At 38.6% G+C, this 14,418-nt stretch overlaps 1 protein-coding gene across 1 annotated transcript in view; it reads left to right on the top strand.

Annotated features, from left to right (window-relative positions):
* The window catches only part of PREP (prolyl endopeptidase), a 129,710-nt gene extending 120,572 nt beyond the window's left edge, over positions 1–9,138 (top strand). The window contains exons 13-15 of the mRNA XM_060237585.1: positions 1,548–1,679; positions 6,538–6,694; positions 8,413–9,138. Coding sequence (XP_060093568.1) covers positions 1,548–1,679; positions 6,538–6,694; positions 8,413–8,707 — 584 coding nt within the window. The 3' untranslated portion in view covers positions 8,708–9,138. The remainder of the gene's footprint in view (positions 1–1,547; positions 1,680–6,537; positions 6,695–8,412) is intronic.
* Positions 9,139–14,418: the final 5,280 nt, after the last annotated feature.

Below are 14,418 nucleotides of genomic sequence, written 5' to 3'. Positions count from 1 at the left end.
CCCAGGTAGCTGAACTGCTGGACTGTCTTCAGAACTGATTCACCTGTCTACATAATTTCAGTTTCCCTGTAGTCGATAATAATTTGAGCCAAGGGTCTAAATCCCGCTTCGCACCTAATACCTTATACCACTAATGAGTCCCGTGACACCAGGGAGGGAAAATGGCTACTTTGGCCCCATTTGGACATTATCACTTAGGGGTGTACTCACTTTTGTTGCTCAGTTTAGACATTAATGGCTGTGTGTTGCGTAATTTTGAGGGGACAGCACATTTACACTGTTATACAAGCTGTAGACTCACTACTTTACATTGTAGCCAAGTGTCATTTCTTCAGTGTTGTCACATGAAAAGATATACTTAAATATTTACAAAATGTGAGGGGGTGTACTCACTTCTGTGACATACTGTATGTTCCTGCTCAGAAAAAAAAGCCCTGCACTTGATTGAATTGAGCAGAGACAATAATAAATGAGATGTGTTCATATGTTAATGTCAGCTGTTTGTGCTAGAAGTGACAATATCCAGAGTCTAATCAAAGCCTGGATTTTTAAAAAGATCTTGCCTACTCACACCCATCCCCTAACGCAAAAAACATCCACAATCAACCAATGTTAAGAATACTGGTTTTAAATTTTAGCTGTCTACATAATTTCAGTTTCCCTGTAGTCGATAATAATTTGAGCCAAGGGTCTAAATCACAGAGCTCTGTCAATATGAATTAATAATAAAACTCTGCTTTTGAGTAGAGCAGAGTATTTTTCTTGACCTTTCAAAGCATTGTAGATTGTGAATATACTGCGGAAATTGAGGCAAAGACTCTTTTCTCTTAGGGTGTAGCTTCTGGACAGTCCTCGGTACAAGATCTGTTTCTTCATGGTGGGAGAGAGAGTATGTTAGTTACCAGAAGATGCATTCTCAAGTTTTGTGTGTCATCCACTTCTCTAAAGCATACATTAGAGTACTGTTAACTTTCTTCATAAGCATTTTTCAGTCTGTCTTTTTGTCTGGTTGGCTTCAGCTATAGACTCTGAATTGATCTGCTGGAAATGTTGGTGAGGTGTTTTATAAAAAACCTTCTCATTTACTTTTTGCAATGTCAGATTTAAAAAGTTCTGTATCTTAAAATGCCATGAATGAGCATAATGTCATAAATGTTCCATTAAGCTAAATCAGAGTTGGAGACGCTTGTGGCCACTTCATCTTGAATCTGCAATATGCAGCTTTTAGATGTCTCAGTTGTTAGGAGCATCACCTTTTTTATTCTCAGTCCTCAGCCCAAGTATGTATTATTCAAGGCTTTTGAAAGCATTAAAGTTATTGGCAGAATCATCTTGCAAATTCTTTCTTGAAAGAGATCACTGTTGTCTTTTGTATCTTTTCTGCAGCATTAATTATTAAAATGCTAATGAAATTGAAGACTCACCCCCAGCAATTCTTTTTGCATGTACACACACATAAGAACAAGTTCTCTAAATCAGCAATATTAAGTGTGTTTGCATATGTGTTTCTAAATGGGTTAACTCACAGTTTTATTGCTTGCATTTAGGTGGTATCCTAGCCAACAAGCAAAATGGGTTTGATGACTTTCAGTGTGGAGCAGAATATCTTATCAAACAGGGGTATACTTCTCCAAAGAAGCTGACCATTAATGGAGGCTCAAATGGAGGCCTACTAGTGGGTAAGAACATTTCGCATGGTTCTTGTTTTTATGGCTAACCTGGGTGGATTTAATATAAAATCAAAGGCTCATATAGTAGGTTCCAAAAGGACCTTTTAATAAATGGCATACTTCCTCAGCATTCAAATGTTGTTGAGGTCTGTAGAATACCAGTTGCCCATTTAAGCAATTATCTCCCATTATGAACTACTATTGCTCAGAGGCATCTGTTGTTCTTCCAGTAGGCTAGAACTAGCTATATGCAGAACTCAGTGTATTAAAGAATAATGGATCAGGAAGCAAATGGGCCAGACTTATTAGAAACTAGCTGAATCAGCATTCAGTCCTGTAGTATTAGTTGCCAGTATCTCCTACTTCATGGGCTCTATTTCAAGTCTGTGGCTCTTGTGTCTTTTGTTTTATGAAGTTTCATGTCTAACTAGGACCAAAGCCTCTCTTTAAATATCAGTGGAAAATGATAAGCTGCAGTGAAATGACCTAGCATTTCTATATGCAAGTCTTGTCTAAAAATATTGAGTATTGCCTTTTCCTGTCCAAATTATTGTGCTGCTGATATTGATGCATCCCACCTTTCTCCAGAACATAGGAACTATACCAGCAGTGCACACCATGTTGAATAGGTTATGTTCCACTAACTGTCATTCTGATAGTATTTCAACATGTTATTTTGCTTCTGTCATAATCTGAAGTGTTCATACGTGGAGCAATGTGCATCTGAGGGCTAATATGGGTATGTGGTCACATGAATTAATGCAGTAGGTAAATGAATTAAACACAACTTACTGCAATTTCAGTCTATGTGGCAGTTGAAAAAAAAAAGTGCAGATCTTAGACTGCTTGGATGTTTGCTTGTCACATTGTGGGGAAAGTCAAGACTGCTCAAGAAACAAAAATGAATTGTGAGAATCGGCTCTAAGGAATCCTGTGATGTGGACATCTAGCTATGTGCAATTTATTTAAGATAAACTTATTTTCTACACCAGTATCCCATTACTGAAAGATCATAGCTTGATAAACAAAGGATCCTTTGTACTCTATGCATAGGAGTATAGGTAAGCAGGTCGTTGGTTACTTGTACCACAGTGACAAAAACCAATGTGGTGTAGTGGTTAGAGTGTTGGACTAGGATCTGGGAGACTGTCTGTTCAAATTCCCACTCTGCCATGGAAGCTTGCAGGGTGACCTTGGGTCAGTCACACACTCACAGCCTCACCTACTTCACAGGAAGAGAGGAGAACAATGTAAAATACTTTAGGTCCCCATTGGGGAGAGAAAAGAGCTATAAACAAAGGAAAAATTAATAATAAATCAATTTCCCAGTCATTCCAATTACTCTTCTATGATTCTTAGAGATTGAATAACCAAGTAAATTAATTTCTGAGTAAGCAGATCCCATGTATCAGGTCTAAAAATGATGGCATGGCCTACCATCTGTTTCTGAAAACATAAGGCACTTCTGTTGCAGGAAAATAAAGGGGTGATTTCTTCGAATTCCCCCCTCCAGATCTCCACTTTGTTCCCTATTCTGTTAAGGAAGATTCAGTGACCCTTAGGAACAAAATGTGAGGGTGGGGGTAATGGATTGCAGGGGGAAGTGAGTTCCATTCATGAAGACTGATGTGTGGGTCATCAGGGCATCTAGATAACTGCTATTGATGCTTCTCACATAATCCTGTTTTGTGTATGCATTCTAAATCCTCATCTTAAACATACTGCTTAGATATCCTTTGAAATCTATGCAAACTCCTGTTTAGGTCTGCTACCAAATCATCAAACAAAAACATGTAATGGAAATATGCTGGCTTAATGTGGTGTGGTGAACTGTTCTATTTGAATTGTATGTTTAGAACTTCCCAGTTCATTCAGAATTGTCCTTGCAATGAGGTTTTTCCTACCTGACACTCACACTCACAAGCACAGTTAATTTGAGATTTTGTTTCATTTTGGAAGGCAAACGGTCTTTTATTTTAATTCTTTTGCATGTTTATTTTCTCCAAAGAAGACACTGGGATTAAATGGAATTTAAAATCTGTTCAGGTATTCAGCTTTCTCAGTATAAACTGCTTTCTCAGATATAAAGGCCCAGTGCCATGTTTCCTCAGATCATACTCACTGAAAAGAAAATAGATCTGTTGGCATTCATCCAAAATACTGTTTCTTTCTAGTCTCATTACTAGAAGGTGACACTGAATAAATATGAGCAGCACTCCCAAACTCATTCATTTGCAAAACACACACACACACACTTTATCCTCTAGAGTATAGTAAAAATATGAGGTGTATACTTGAATTAGAGAATGTATACTTAGAGCACAATTCACAAACAGCTGCCCAACACTGAAACTTCCCTCCTGCAGCTCAGATGCCTGAAACTTGGTCTCAGAAATGTAGCACACCAGTCTGTGCACCTTCTTACCTGCATTTGTGGGAAACAATCTCAGCACTGATCTGTTCTAGGCTCAAGTTTGTTCACCCTCTCCTACAAAACACTGAAGGCTGGGTGGTGTCCAGATCCCAAACACTCCTGGGGTTTGCTGAAGAACTGATAGCACCAACAGGGACCAGTAGAGTGCACCATTGCAAAGCAGGTTTGTGGGTTATGACTTTGATTGGCCAGTACAATTAAAGGGAAGATTTATATTATCATTTTTAAGAATGTGGATTTTTGAATCATTTGAAGATGGTGAAGCAGGTAATGTTTTGTGTAGGTAAAAGGGGATGGAGGTTAAATATCAAAGATCTGAAGCACATACTTATTGCTAATTGTGAGATTGCCATTGATCTGAAGTTCCAATACAGAGCTCTGTGGTATAATTCTGTCTTCATAATTGAAATAGCAGATATGCCTACATACAAGTTGAACAGTGGCTCCTCCATCAGTCTTGCCCCTTCCCTCAGCCTTCAGAGACTGCTTATCTGATTTTGTATTGGTTTCATGATCATTCATACATATATATGTTACTTTGTTATCTCATACATTGAATACACTTTTAAAAGTATAATACTGGTCCAGAAATTGGGGGAGTTTTTTTGGTGGCATTAAGGGAAAACAGCCAGTCATCATGCAGTGTAGTCAGAAGCTGTGCAGCACCTTGTTTTCAGCTTGATCCTTTAAACAGATGGCACTCAGAAACTTTGCCCTCCTTCATGACATCCCCAACTGAAAACACACATAGAAAATGCCAAACAAATAAGATTGTAATCTCTGTTCATCCCAGAATCCTTCTGTGGAAGAGTATTGGTATTGGAGCCGGTTTTGAGTGGCATGTAATTGGAAATCATCTTACATTTCAGATAAGAGATCAATGGAGCAACTTACCTGCAGATAAATACATACATTCATGTTTCCCCCTTGATTTTAGGGCTTAAGGAATGATCAGGTGATTATGGAATGCCCTTCCTGAGTATTACTTACTTGTATTTCTTCTTTGCCTAGGTTACTAATGAGCATCTTGCATTTTATGACATGTTATGTTATCATGATTATCTGCTTTGGCTAGAATTTGCAAATGATGCTTGAATATGTTCAGCTTTTTTAAAAATACAGTATTTGAGAATCAGTCTTATAGCTTGTCTGTGATTGTACATTCTCCAAGCATGAGGACAGCAGATTGTAGAATATTTCTTCATGGAAAGCAAGCAAAGCATGCTGTCTGCAATGATGGCACTGTGCCAGAGTTGCTGCCAGGCTGTTGCAACCTCTAACAAGCCAAGATGCTCACTCCTGGGAAAGCGTTCTTAGAATTGCCACCTGAATGATTCATCAAGTCCTGCTGGAACTATGTTGCCTCAACAACTGGGACAGCATTGAATGTTGTTCCCCATCTCCCTTCAGTGGGATCACCAGCCATCCCAAGCCCTATTCAGGACTCCCCAGAAAGAGGTAACTTGTTTCGAGTCCTCCTTCATCCCTCCCAAGTTCCATCTGTGTTTGGGGCCATGATAGCCAGCAATGGCAGCACTGGGGATAACTGTGGCCAGCAAGATCAGCCCCAAGCACTCAATTGTCTCCAGGGAAGTTTCTAAGTCAGCATGGAAGCACGGGGCCTGAATATGTCAAACTCTATGCTAAATATTTTTAAAACTTGCATCTTTCATTGGGAAATTGTTTGGTTTTCTTCCTAATGGCAAGCATATCAAATGTTCTTCTGCCAGAGTTCAGTGATAGACTGTAATTTTCATACAGAAGGTCCCAGTTTCAGTGCTTGGCATTCACTTGCAAGGAATCAAGGTGAGAGAAGACATCCTATGAGAGCAACTGCCAACTGGAGTTGATATTAATGGGCATAACAGTGCAACCATAACACCATTCTATAATGGGCATAACAGTGCAACCATAACACCATTCTAAGCCTATCTGCTTCAATGGATTTAGAAGACTGTAGCTCTGTTTAGGACTACGCTGTAAGTGGGACGATGGAAAAAAGAATCCAACTAGATAGGCAGCAGCAAGGACCATTGGATAAAAAGTGGATTATGTGTGTGAGGGGAGAGTAGATTTAATATATAGATGTGGCCCATGGAAGGAACTTAACTGTTACATGCCCATGCTGTCCCTACAGCTGCTTTCCCCTCTACAGTCTGAGATAAAAGGTATCTTTAAAAAAAAGATACACACAAAGGTTTCCTATTGCTGGCTTAGACCTTGATTCATCATTGTGTGTTTCAGGAGCTCCTATGTTGCATTCGGATGTTTCAGGGAACTTTATGCTTTGTGCTTAAGTAAAAAGCAACAAGAAGTTCCTATGACAACATACTCTAACATTTTACAATTTTATTCATACCTGCTATGTAGCACTAATAGCTCTTAAACGTTAACAGTAATACAGACTGTTTTTTCATCCCAAATCTTCTCAAGCTGCCTGTGCCAATCAGCGCCCAGACCTCTTTGGCTGTGTTATTGCTCAAGTAGGAGTCATGGACATGCTGAAGTTCCACAAATTCACCATTGGCCACGCTTGGGCAACAGACTATGGCTGTTCAGATTACAAAGAACAGTTCGAATGGCTGTACAAGTAAGAAAGAGTTCTTCCTTGCTCACAAACAGCATTCTGTACTTACGTGCTGAATAATCCTGAATCATAAATCATGCTTTTCATGTGAAACTTATTCATCTTATCCCACAACAACTGATGATTATAACACTGATTTATTTTAAAGTGACACCACAAATCTTGGGGCAATTCACTTTATATATGGCCTATTGAATCCAGTAAATTACTCACATATACAAAGCCATGCACCCAAGGTTAAAGTCCTGAGTATATTTATTTGGAGACAGACTTCATTAATCTGTAAAAGCTACTTCAGAGGGCATGTACTTGGGATTGTAGTTGAAGTTTCCAGAGGTGCTCTTGCAAAATCAACTAGATAAATCTACTATTCGTACCATTTCAGCACTTTTAGAAGGAAGGGCAGGGAATAGTATAATGTTTCATTCATTAACTGTGAAAACTAATGAAGTGTTCCAAAAGACTATGAATATTAACATATGATTTTTTTTCTAAATAAGAAATCTTTGCAGTTTTCGTTAATTTATATTTAGAAGTAGCCTGTGCACAGAATGGCTTGCAATGCAAACACTTCCATCCCCCAAGGGGCAAATAGGAAGATGACTTCTAAAAATTGCATTTTTGAAAGTCATCGTGATTTGGTTATATGAAGTAGGTGGTGTAATCCAAGAAGATTAATACAATGGCTATCAGACTATGAGAATACTTTATCAGTTTATAGCACATTTTAAAAAGCAAATGCAAAATCATTCAACTTTAATAAGGTTGTTAGACTGTGCAGTGCTTTCTAAGAAGTTTGGCTTGTAATATGTCTTAACTGCAGTTTTAAACTGTATATGTGCAGCCAGTGCACAAGCACACCACAACACTTAAAAATCATAACCTACGGTGGGCATCCATGTGCACTATTTGTATGTAGATCCAGCTGTCCTTGCTCACAAGGGCCAAATATGCAGTGTAGTCAGAACTCATATTAATCCACAGCCCCTTATATATCACCCAGTAAAACGTCATACCCCATGCATCATGGGTTTGGTCTCAGTCATTGCCCAAGTAACAAGTAGACCGTAAAGCACAAGAAGCCTTTATTGAAGAAATTCAAGAAGAAAAATATTGTTCAGTGGCAGTATAAGTTCACAAAATAACAATATGGACTAGCAGGCTTACTTACTTTGATCCTAACACAGCAGTTGTTTCTTAAAGCACAGAGTTCCAGAGTATAATACAAATATCTTCTTGGCATCAAGGAGGCATAGGGAGAAAAAGGGTAAGGATTCTTCCCTCTAGCACAGACTATACTTGTAGAATAATGCTGGCCGTAAGCTCCTGACCTGCTCAATCAGTCACTGGGCAGTATCCATGAAACATTCTAGGGTGAGAGTAAATTCCTCCTCCCGTACCAAATTCATAGCTGAGTTGTGTGAGCTAATTAACAGGCATAAGTAAGAGTAGGGAGGGGTGAGGTGACTAACACCTGCAAAGAATCAGAGAACAGTGAACTTAGCTGGATCTAGCTGGAAAATTTCTTTAAGATGTCTCCTCTCTTGAGACCACATTAATTGTAATCCATCGCCATAATTCCTACCAAGTCACCAGTTAACTCTTTGCTGTCACTTTTATTTGTACACTTATTTGCCTAGCTACTTCTGCCAAAGAGCTAGATCACATCTGGTGTATTGTTCATTTTTCAATGGTCATACATGTTTCTGTTCCTCTTACAGGTATTCTCCACTTCATAACATTAAAGTACCCGAAGGAGATGGAATCCAGTATCCTGCCACATTACTTCTCACAGCCGATCACGATGACCGTGTGGTGCCTCTTCATTCCTTGAAATTCATTGCTACTCTGCAGCATGTTGTAGGTCGAAGCCCAAAACAGATCAATCCTCTGCTCATTCATGTTGACACCAAGGCTGGCCATGGTGCTGGAAAGCCAACTGCTAAAGTAATAGAGGAAGTGTCTGATATGTTTGCCTTTATAGCACGCTGCCTAAATCTTGAATGGATAGAATAGGTCATAATGGTCTCTGTTAGAAATCAAGGGCTTTAACATCACCTTAAAAACAGCAGCTAACCAAGCACTTGGTATAGTACTTACATTTAAAAATGGCAGTTCCCAACTTCCATCAACTTTGTATCCTTTCTCTTCTGTTCAGCATTTACTTGGCTTCTCATTTTAGTTCCAGTCATATGTTCTAAATAGCACGTGCTGATAAATAGATGGATTACAGATGATGCTGTTATGTGGATATTTAGCGTGGTGGTGGTGGTGGTGAATATTTCATACAGAATGCTTTTACATGTAATTTTTCTCCTTGTAAAGATTCAGCTCTCTTGTAATTAAATGTAAGTACTATTCCAGTACAAACCATGTTTTCTTTACAGTCACAATAAATTTTGGGATTATTGCCACTACTTCCCGATTAAAAACTCTTTTCTTACAAATGCGAGAAATTTCGGATTATGTGTCAGTAAAGACTAGATTTTATACACCATTGCATTCAGTTCAGTAAGCAGTAGTACAACATTTTATATATATATATATATATATATATATATATATATATATATATATATATATATATATATATATATATATATATATACACACACACACACACAGAAACATTGCTTTTTGAACCTCAGTTTTCATTTTTAAACTATGTTGGGTCTACAGATTTATTAGTACTAAGCATCCCGTAAGTGGAAGAGGTGGTATAAAGTCAATTTAAATTAAACAATGACACTTGGGCCAACAGCTGCTAACTAGTAAGGTTATCCAAGGAAAATCCTACTGAAACAGTATTTTTTCAGTACATGCCAGTGTTGTATGAACTTCCTAGCACCTGCCAAGGAAATCAGGCTTTCCCTTTAAATAAAATGGAATCTTTTCCTGAATCTGAAAATTGTAATAGTGCTAACTAAAAACAGTATTTTTTTTTTCTTATATTATGGAACAATTCATAACATCTCTGGAAAGATCAGTTGGCTAAGGCTGGGCCTTGTTCAGCTCCCCTTCTTTACTGTAGTTTGAAATACTCAGGATGAAGATAATCTTTATAAAAAGCACAAGAGTGAAAAAAAAGGAAGATTAACATCTGTCATTTTTCTTGCGTACTATTGTGTTTCAGGGAATACATTTACTATAATGACAATAAATTTTACTGTAATGACAATAAATTGCCCACCAGTTTACAACTGGCGCACAAAAGTTGGCTTTTTTCTTTTGTAAGAAATTATTATGCATTGACTGCAGGAGTAGACAAACAATTCTACAAAACAATTGCAGGAAGTTGACTACTGTTTCATTTAAATCCAACAGCAAGGCAACCATAGTTTATAAGTGACTTCATTTCTATATACTGACATAATCTTTCTTGTGCAGAATCACAGGTACTTATCGCCATGGAAAATCTAGACTCTTGGTATCCTGTCACAACCAAAAGTAACAGGTAGCTTAAATCCTAAATATATGCAACCTCTTAAGAATCGTATCTCAGTTACAGACAGGCCAGCTGCTAGCTGCTTGAAATCCAGATAGTCTCAGGATATGCTGTTAATGATTCTATCTGTATTGACAGCACTGTTCCAAAAGTGATAAGAGCCAGCAGAGCCCACAAATGGCCATTTTTAAATGTATTTATTTAGAATATTTCTTTACCACCTTTTTGAGTCCTGCTTGAGACAGCTTACAGTTAAAAGCCACAGTATTTTTTAAAAGCCATTAAAATACAAGCAGCATTAAAACTAGCTATAAAACAGAAGCAGACCATTTTTAAAAATCCTGGGTAAAAGATGTGTGTTAGCCTGCTTCTTAAAGTAAAGTGGGTGCCAGGCAAGCAGCAAGTGGGGGGGGGGGGGCAGCAAGGCAAGGTATTACCACTGGAGATTCTCTAGTCAACACTCATCTTACCTCTGAAGACAGGGGCACAGGGGGCGGGGCTTGAGAGGCTGATTTTTACTGGTGGTCTGGATAGTATGGAAGGAGATGGTAAGTGATTTACAAGTGATTTCACCACTCTTGGAACTCGGCAAGATAACAGCACATAGCAATAAAACAGTCTTTCAGCAAAAGTTCAAACAACACAGCAGAGGGACAGAGAAAAATAGCAGGGAAGTTGCGAAGCTATGTCACCGCCATCTTCTCCCATCAAGATGGAATCGAAATTATGTTTCAGCGGCAGCTGCCACTGCAATGTTGGTTTTGTTCTCTGTGTCATTCATCTTTCTGATGATATTTTAAAAATTGCCCCCGGAACACCTTTAAGGGTACAGCCTTAAAGGGAAAAACCAGCACTTTGAATTGTCCCCAGAAAAAGATGGGTAACCAGTGCAATTCTTTCAGCACAGGGGTGGAATGAACCTGTAACCAAGCCCTGACAATAACCTGGCCACTGGATTTCTGACCACTTGAAGTTTCCAAACTGTTTTCAAAAACAGCTTGATATAGAGTGCATTGGACATCTAACTTGGATATAATCAGAGCATGGGCCACTGTGGCCAGCTCATGCCTTTGGAAGAATGGCTTTAGGTGTCCCAGCACATGGTAAGGCAGCATTTTGTAGTGGTTCCGTTTCAGACTACAACTGGGTAGCCCTGAGCTGAAATCTCTGCTTGCCATGATGTTCCCTGATCTTGAGCTAGTTGCATACACTCACCCTTATAGGGTTATTGGGAGGATAAGATGAGCATAGGATAATCATGTATTCCATCCTGAGTTCCTTGGAAAAATATGGAATAAAAGTATATTAAAAGTGTCTTTGTCATATGATAGAAACATATGCTATAGCATGAAAGAGATAATACTGAAGTAGTTTGGTCATCTGTATGGGTTTATGCTGTAGAGAATTACCACTTGGTGAATATCTGTTTGTGTGGCTACCACAGTTAGTATATTGGTAATTTGTCTTGCTGCTTTTACTAAAAACTGAGTGCAATGATAAGACTGAATAAATGAAGATCAGCTCTTTCTACTTAATTAACCAGTTATGATACTTTCCTCAAAGCAACTAATCCTCTTGATGGCAACCAGTAAAATTCAGTGGTTCAGAGAAGTTTCTCCAACCCTCTTCCTGGACTAGTGAAGATGTTCTGTCAGATTTCATTATTTATAAGAACTGTTTGGAATTGTGACAAGGATTGGGTTAACATTAATGGATGCCATAGTCTGGGACATTTGGTCAGAATCATGTTTGTAGTTGAAAGTGCTTTTCTTGGGAACTGCGGTAAATGGCACAGCTCCATATACTGAAGAAGAATAAGTTTATCTAATTGTTGGCAGTGATGCATGCATTGAAATTTACAAGCAACTGGAATAAATCTTCAATAAATTATATTAAGAAGTAGTCATTTACTTTGTTTCTTTAGCTGTCCTACTGTATAGGAAATTGAGTTCAGGGATAGCTCTGTAATGAAGCCAGGTGAGGCAGTGGCCTCAGGTAATGGATTTCAGGAGCTGTCACTCCTCCACTGCTACCACTGTTTACTCTGTGTCTGCGTGCCTCTCTCTTACCTTGTCCATGAACAGCTATCACGCCTGTATTCCCCACACATTTTAAAACAAAGTTTCTCTTACCCAACAGGGTTACTAGAACTGTCACAGGAATTTGTAAACCACACTGGGAAAGTGAAGTATGCCATGCTGTATTTCAAGGCCCCTGGGAAATTAGGGAGGAGCCCCCTCTTAAGCTGCAACTGATTGCATAAAGCTGAAAACTTGAGTGACACTGATTATCCAGCTGGTGTTTACCAGAATGCATCTGTGACTTTACCTTAACTGGTATAAAGTGTTGACAGACCTCAGAATCTGATCTCTTCCAAAGACCTAATAGTAGGCTGAGGCAGTTTGCAAAATCTATTTTGTGCACTTTAATACCTTCCATCTTCCAGTAATTCCCTGCATGAAGATAAAAGAAATGTATGTAAGCAATAACTGCTGGAGAATACATGGAAGTATAGGAAGTAAATTTATTTATTGGCATTTATTTAGGCATTTATATGCTGATTTTCACCCCCTCTGGAGCTGTGGAGTTGTGCCAAAGCAGCTTTAAAAAAAAAAAGCACTATACAACTTAAATGAAGAAGATAAAATAAAATATACATCAAAATTCCTGGGCTAGTCCTGGATCCACTGGGCCAACCAACTCTCAGAGCAGGCTGTGAGCCAATGTCTTACTGAGGCTTTGATACTTGCAAACAGAAAGGGAAACAAAAGCTCAGACTTTATCTTATACGGCTGGCAAAAATGTTTCCAGGAATTCCCCTGCCTTGCTATTAGTGAAGCCTCTATTTATAAAGTATTATAGGTAAGCAAAGCTGTGCAGGTATTTATAAAATCCCACCACAGGCTGCTATCTGGACTGTGCCAGCAATATCACTCCTGCTTGTTCCCCAGTGGGTCCTTTTGGACTAGCAGAAATCAACCCAGAGATCTTTAGAGGTGTTTTCCTTGTCTGTTGGAACTGACTACAATCTTCTGGATTGGTGTGCTCAATGGGTAGATAAAGTTGAATTCAAATGGGCTCATTAATAAACTGCAGCACCTGAGAATCCTTTTCGTGAATCATGTAATGTCAAATTTAGGGAGTATATATAAATGAGAATTACCTAAGTCACAGGAGTAATCAGTTGGATCTAGGAACTGTCACCACAAAATAAGTAGTTGTCAATAATTTCTTATGGTCTGGCTGTTCTCCAAGCCTCTTTTTCATATATGGATGCAGCATGATGCATACATGAATAACATCCAGAAATTGTAAGACCAGTGACAGAGCTGACCAGTTTGAGTCAACATAAATTGAGGAAGGGAGATGTTTTAATGCATCATAAATCTGATTGTGGTATATGAAATGTTACATTAGATTTGTTGTATTAAAATTATTGTGAATAATCAGTTCTTCGATACTATAGCTCTGTGTGCATGCAACTAAAATTCAACAAAAACATTAGAAGGTTTTATAACTCACTTTTCTCTCCTTTAAGAAGTCTCAAAACAGCTTACAAACACCTTTCCTTTCCTCTCCCCACAGCAGGCACCTTGTGAGCTGGTGGGGCTGAGAGAGTTCTGAGAGAACCCACCGTCACTCAACATCCTTCATATGGAGAAGTGAGGAATCAAACCTGGCTTTCCAGATTAAAGTCTACTGCTCTTAGCCACTACAATACACTGGTTCTGTTGTTTGAACTGTAAAAGCATATTAGCTAGCCTGAATTTAAACACAGTTGAACTACCGTATTACAAATTAAGCCACTAGGAAATGCATCTCTGTTGCAGCCACAAGATATCCTGTTTTAGGGAGGATTCTTATATTTCATCTTATCGCACTATTATAATAATTCACCTCCTGGATTTTGTTGTTCATGGAGGATTACAGGGGAGCAAGATGCACTTATGTGTAGATCCAATCTCAGTTTTCTGTTGGCTTGACTCTAGTAGTGAATTGGAGTGTGCTGAGGCCTTGAAAAGAGATGTGCAAAGCAGGCACTTTGTGGTTTGTGCCCAATGTAGCTTTCCTTCTGGCTTTTACTGAAGGATCTGCTTGATTTCCTCAGAGTTTTCCTTCTTCCAGGTTTTAAGAAAACTGCAGCAAGATTTAGATGTGTCCAGCTATAGCTTACCAGCAGTATGCTGGCTATTTCTGGGCTGGCTGTTTCATTCATTCATTTACAGTGTTTTAAATGCAGAATGTAAATATATACATCTTGAATGTCTGCATATATCTACAA

Source organism: Heteronotia binoei, chromosome 1, assembly GCF_032191835.1.
Source record: "Heteronotia binoei isolate CCM8104 ecotype False Entrance Well chromosome 1, APGP_CSIRO_Hbin_v1, whole genome shotgun sequence".
Classification (NCBI taxonomy): Eukaryota; Metazoa; Chordata; class Lepidosauria; order Squamata; family Gekkonidae; genus Heteronotia; species Heteronotia binoei.
Note: the sequence above shows the minus strand (reverse complement) of the source record. Positions and strands in the feature narration are given on the sequence as shown.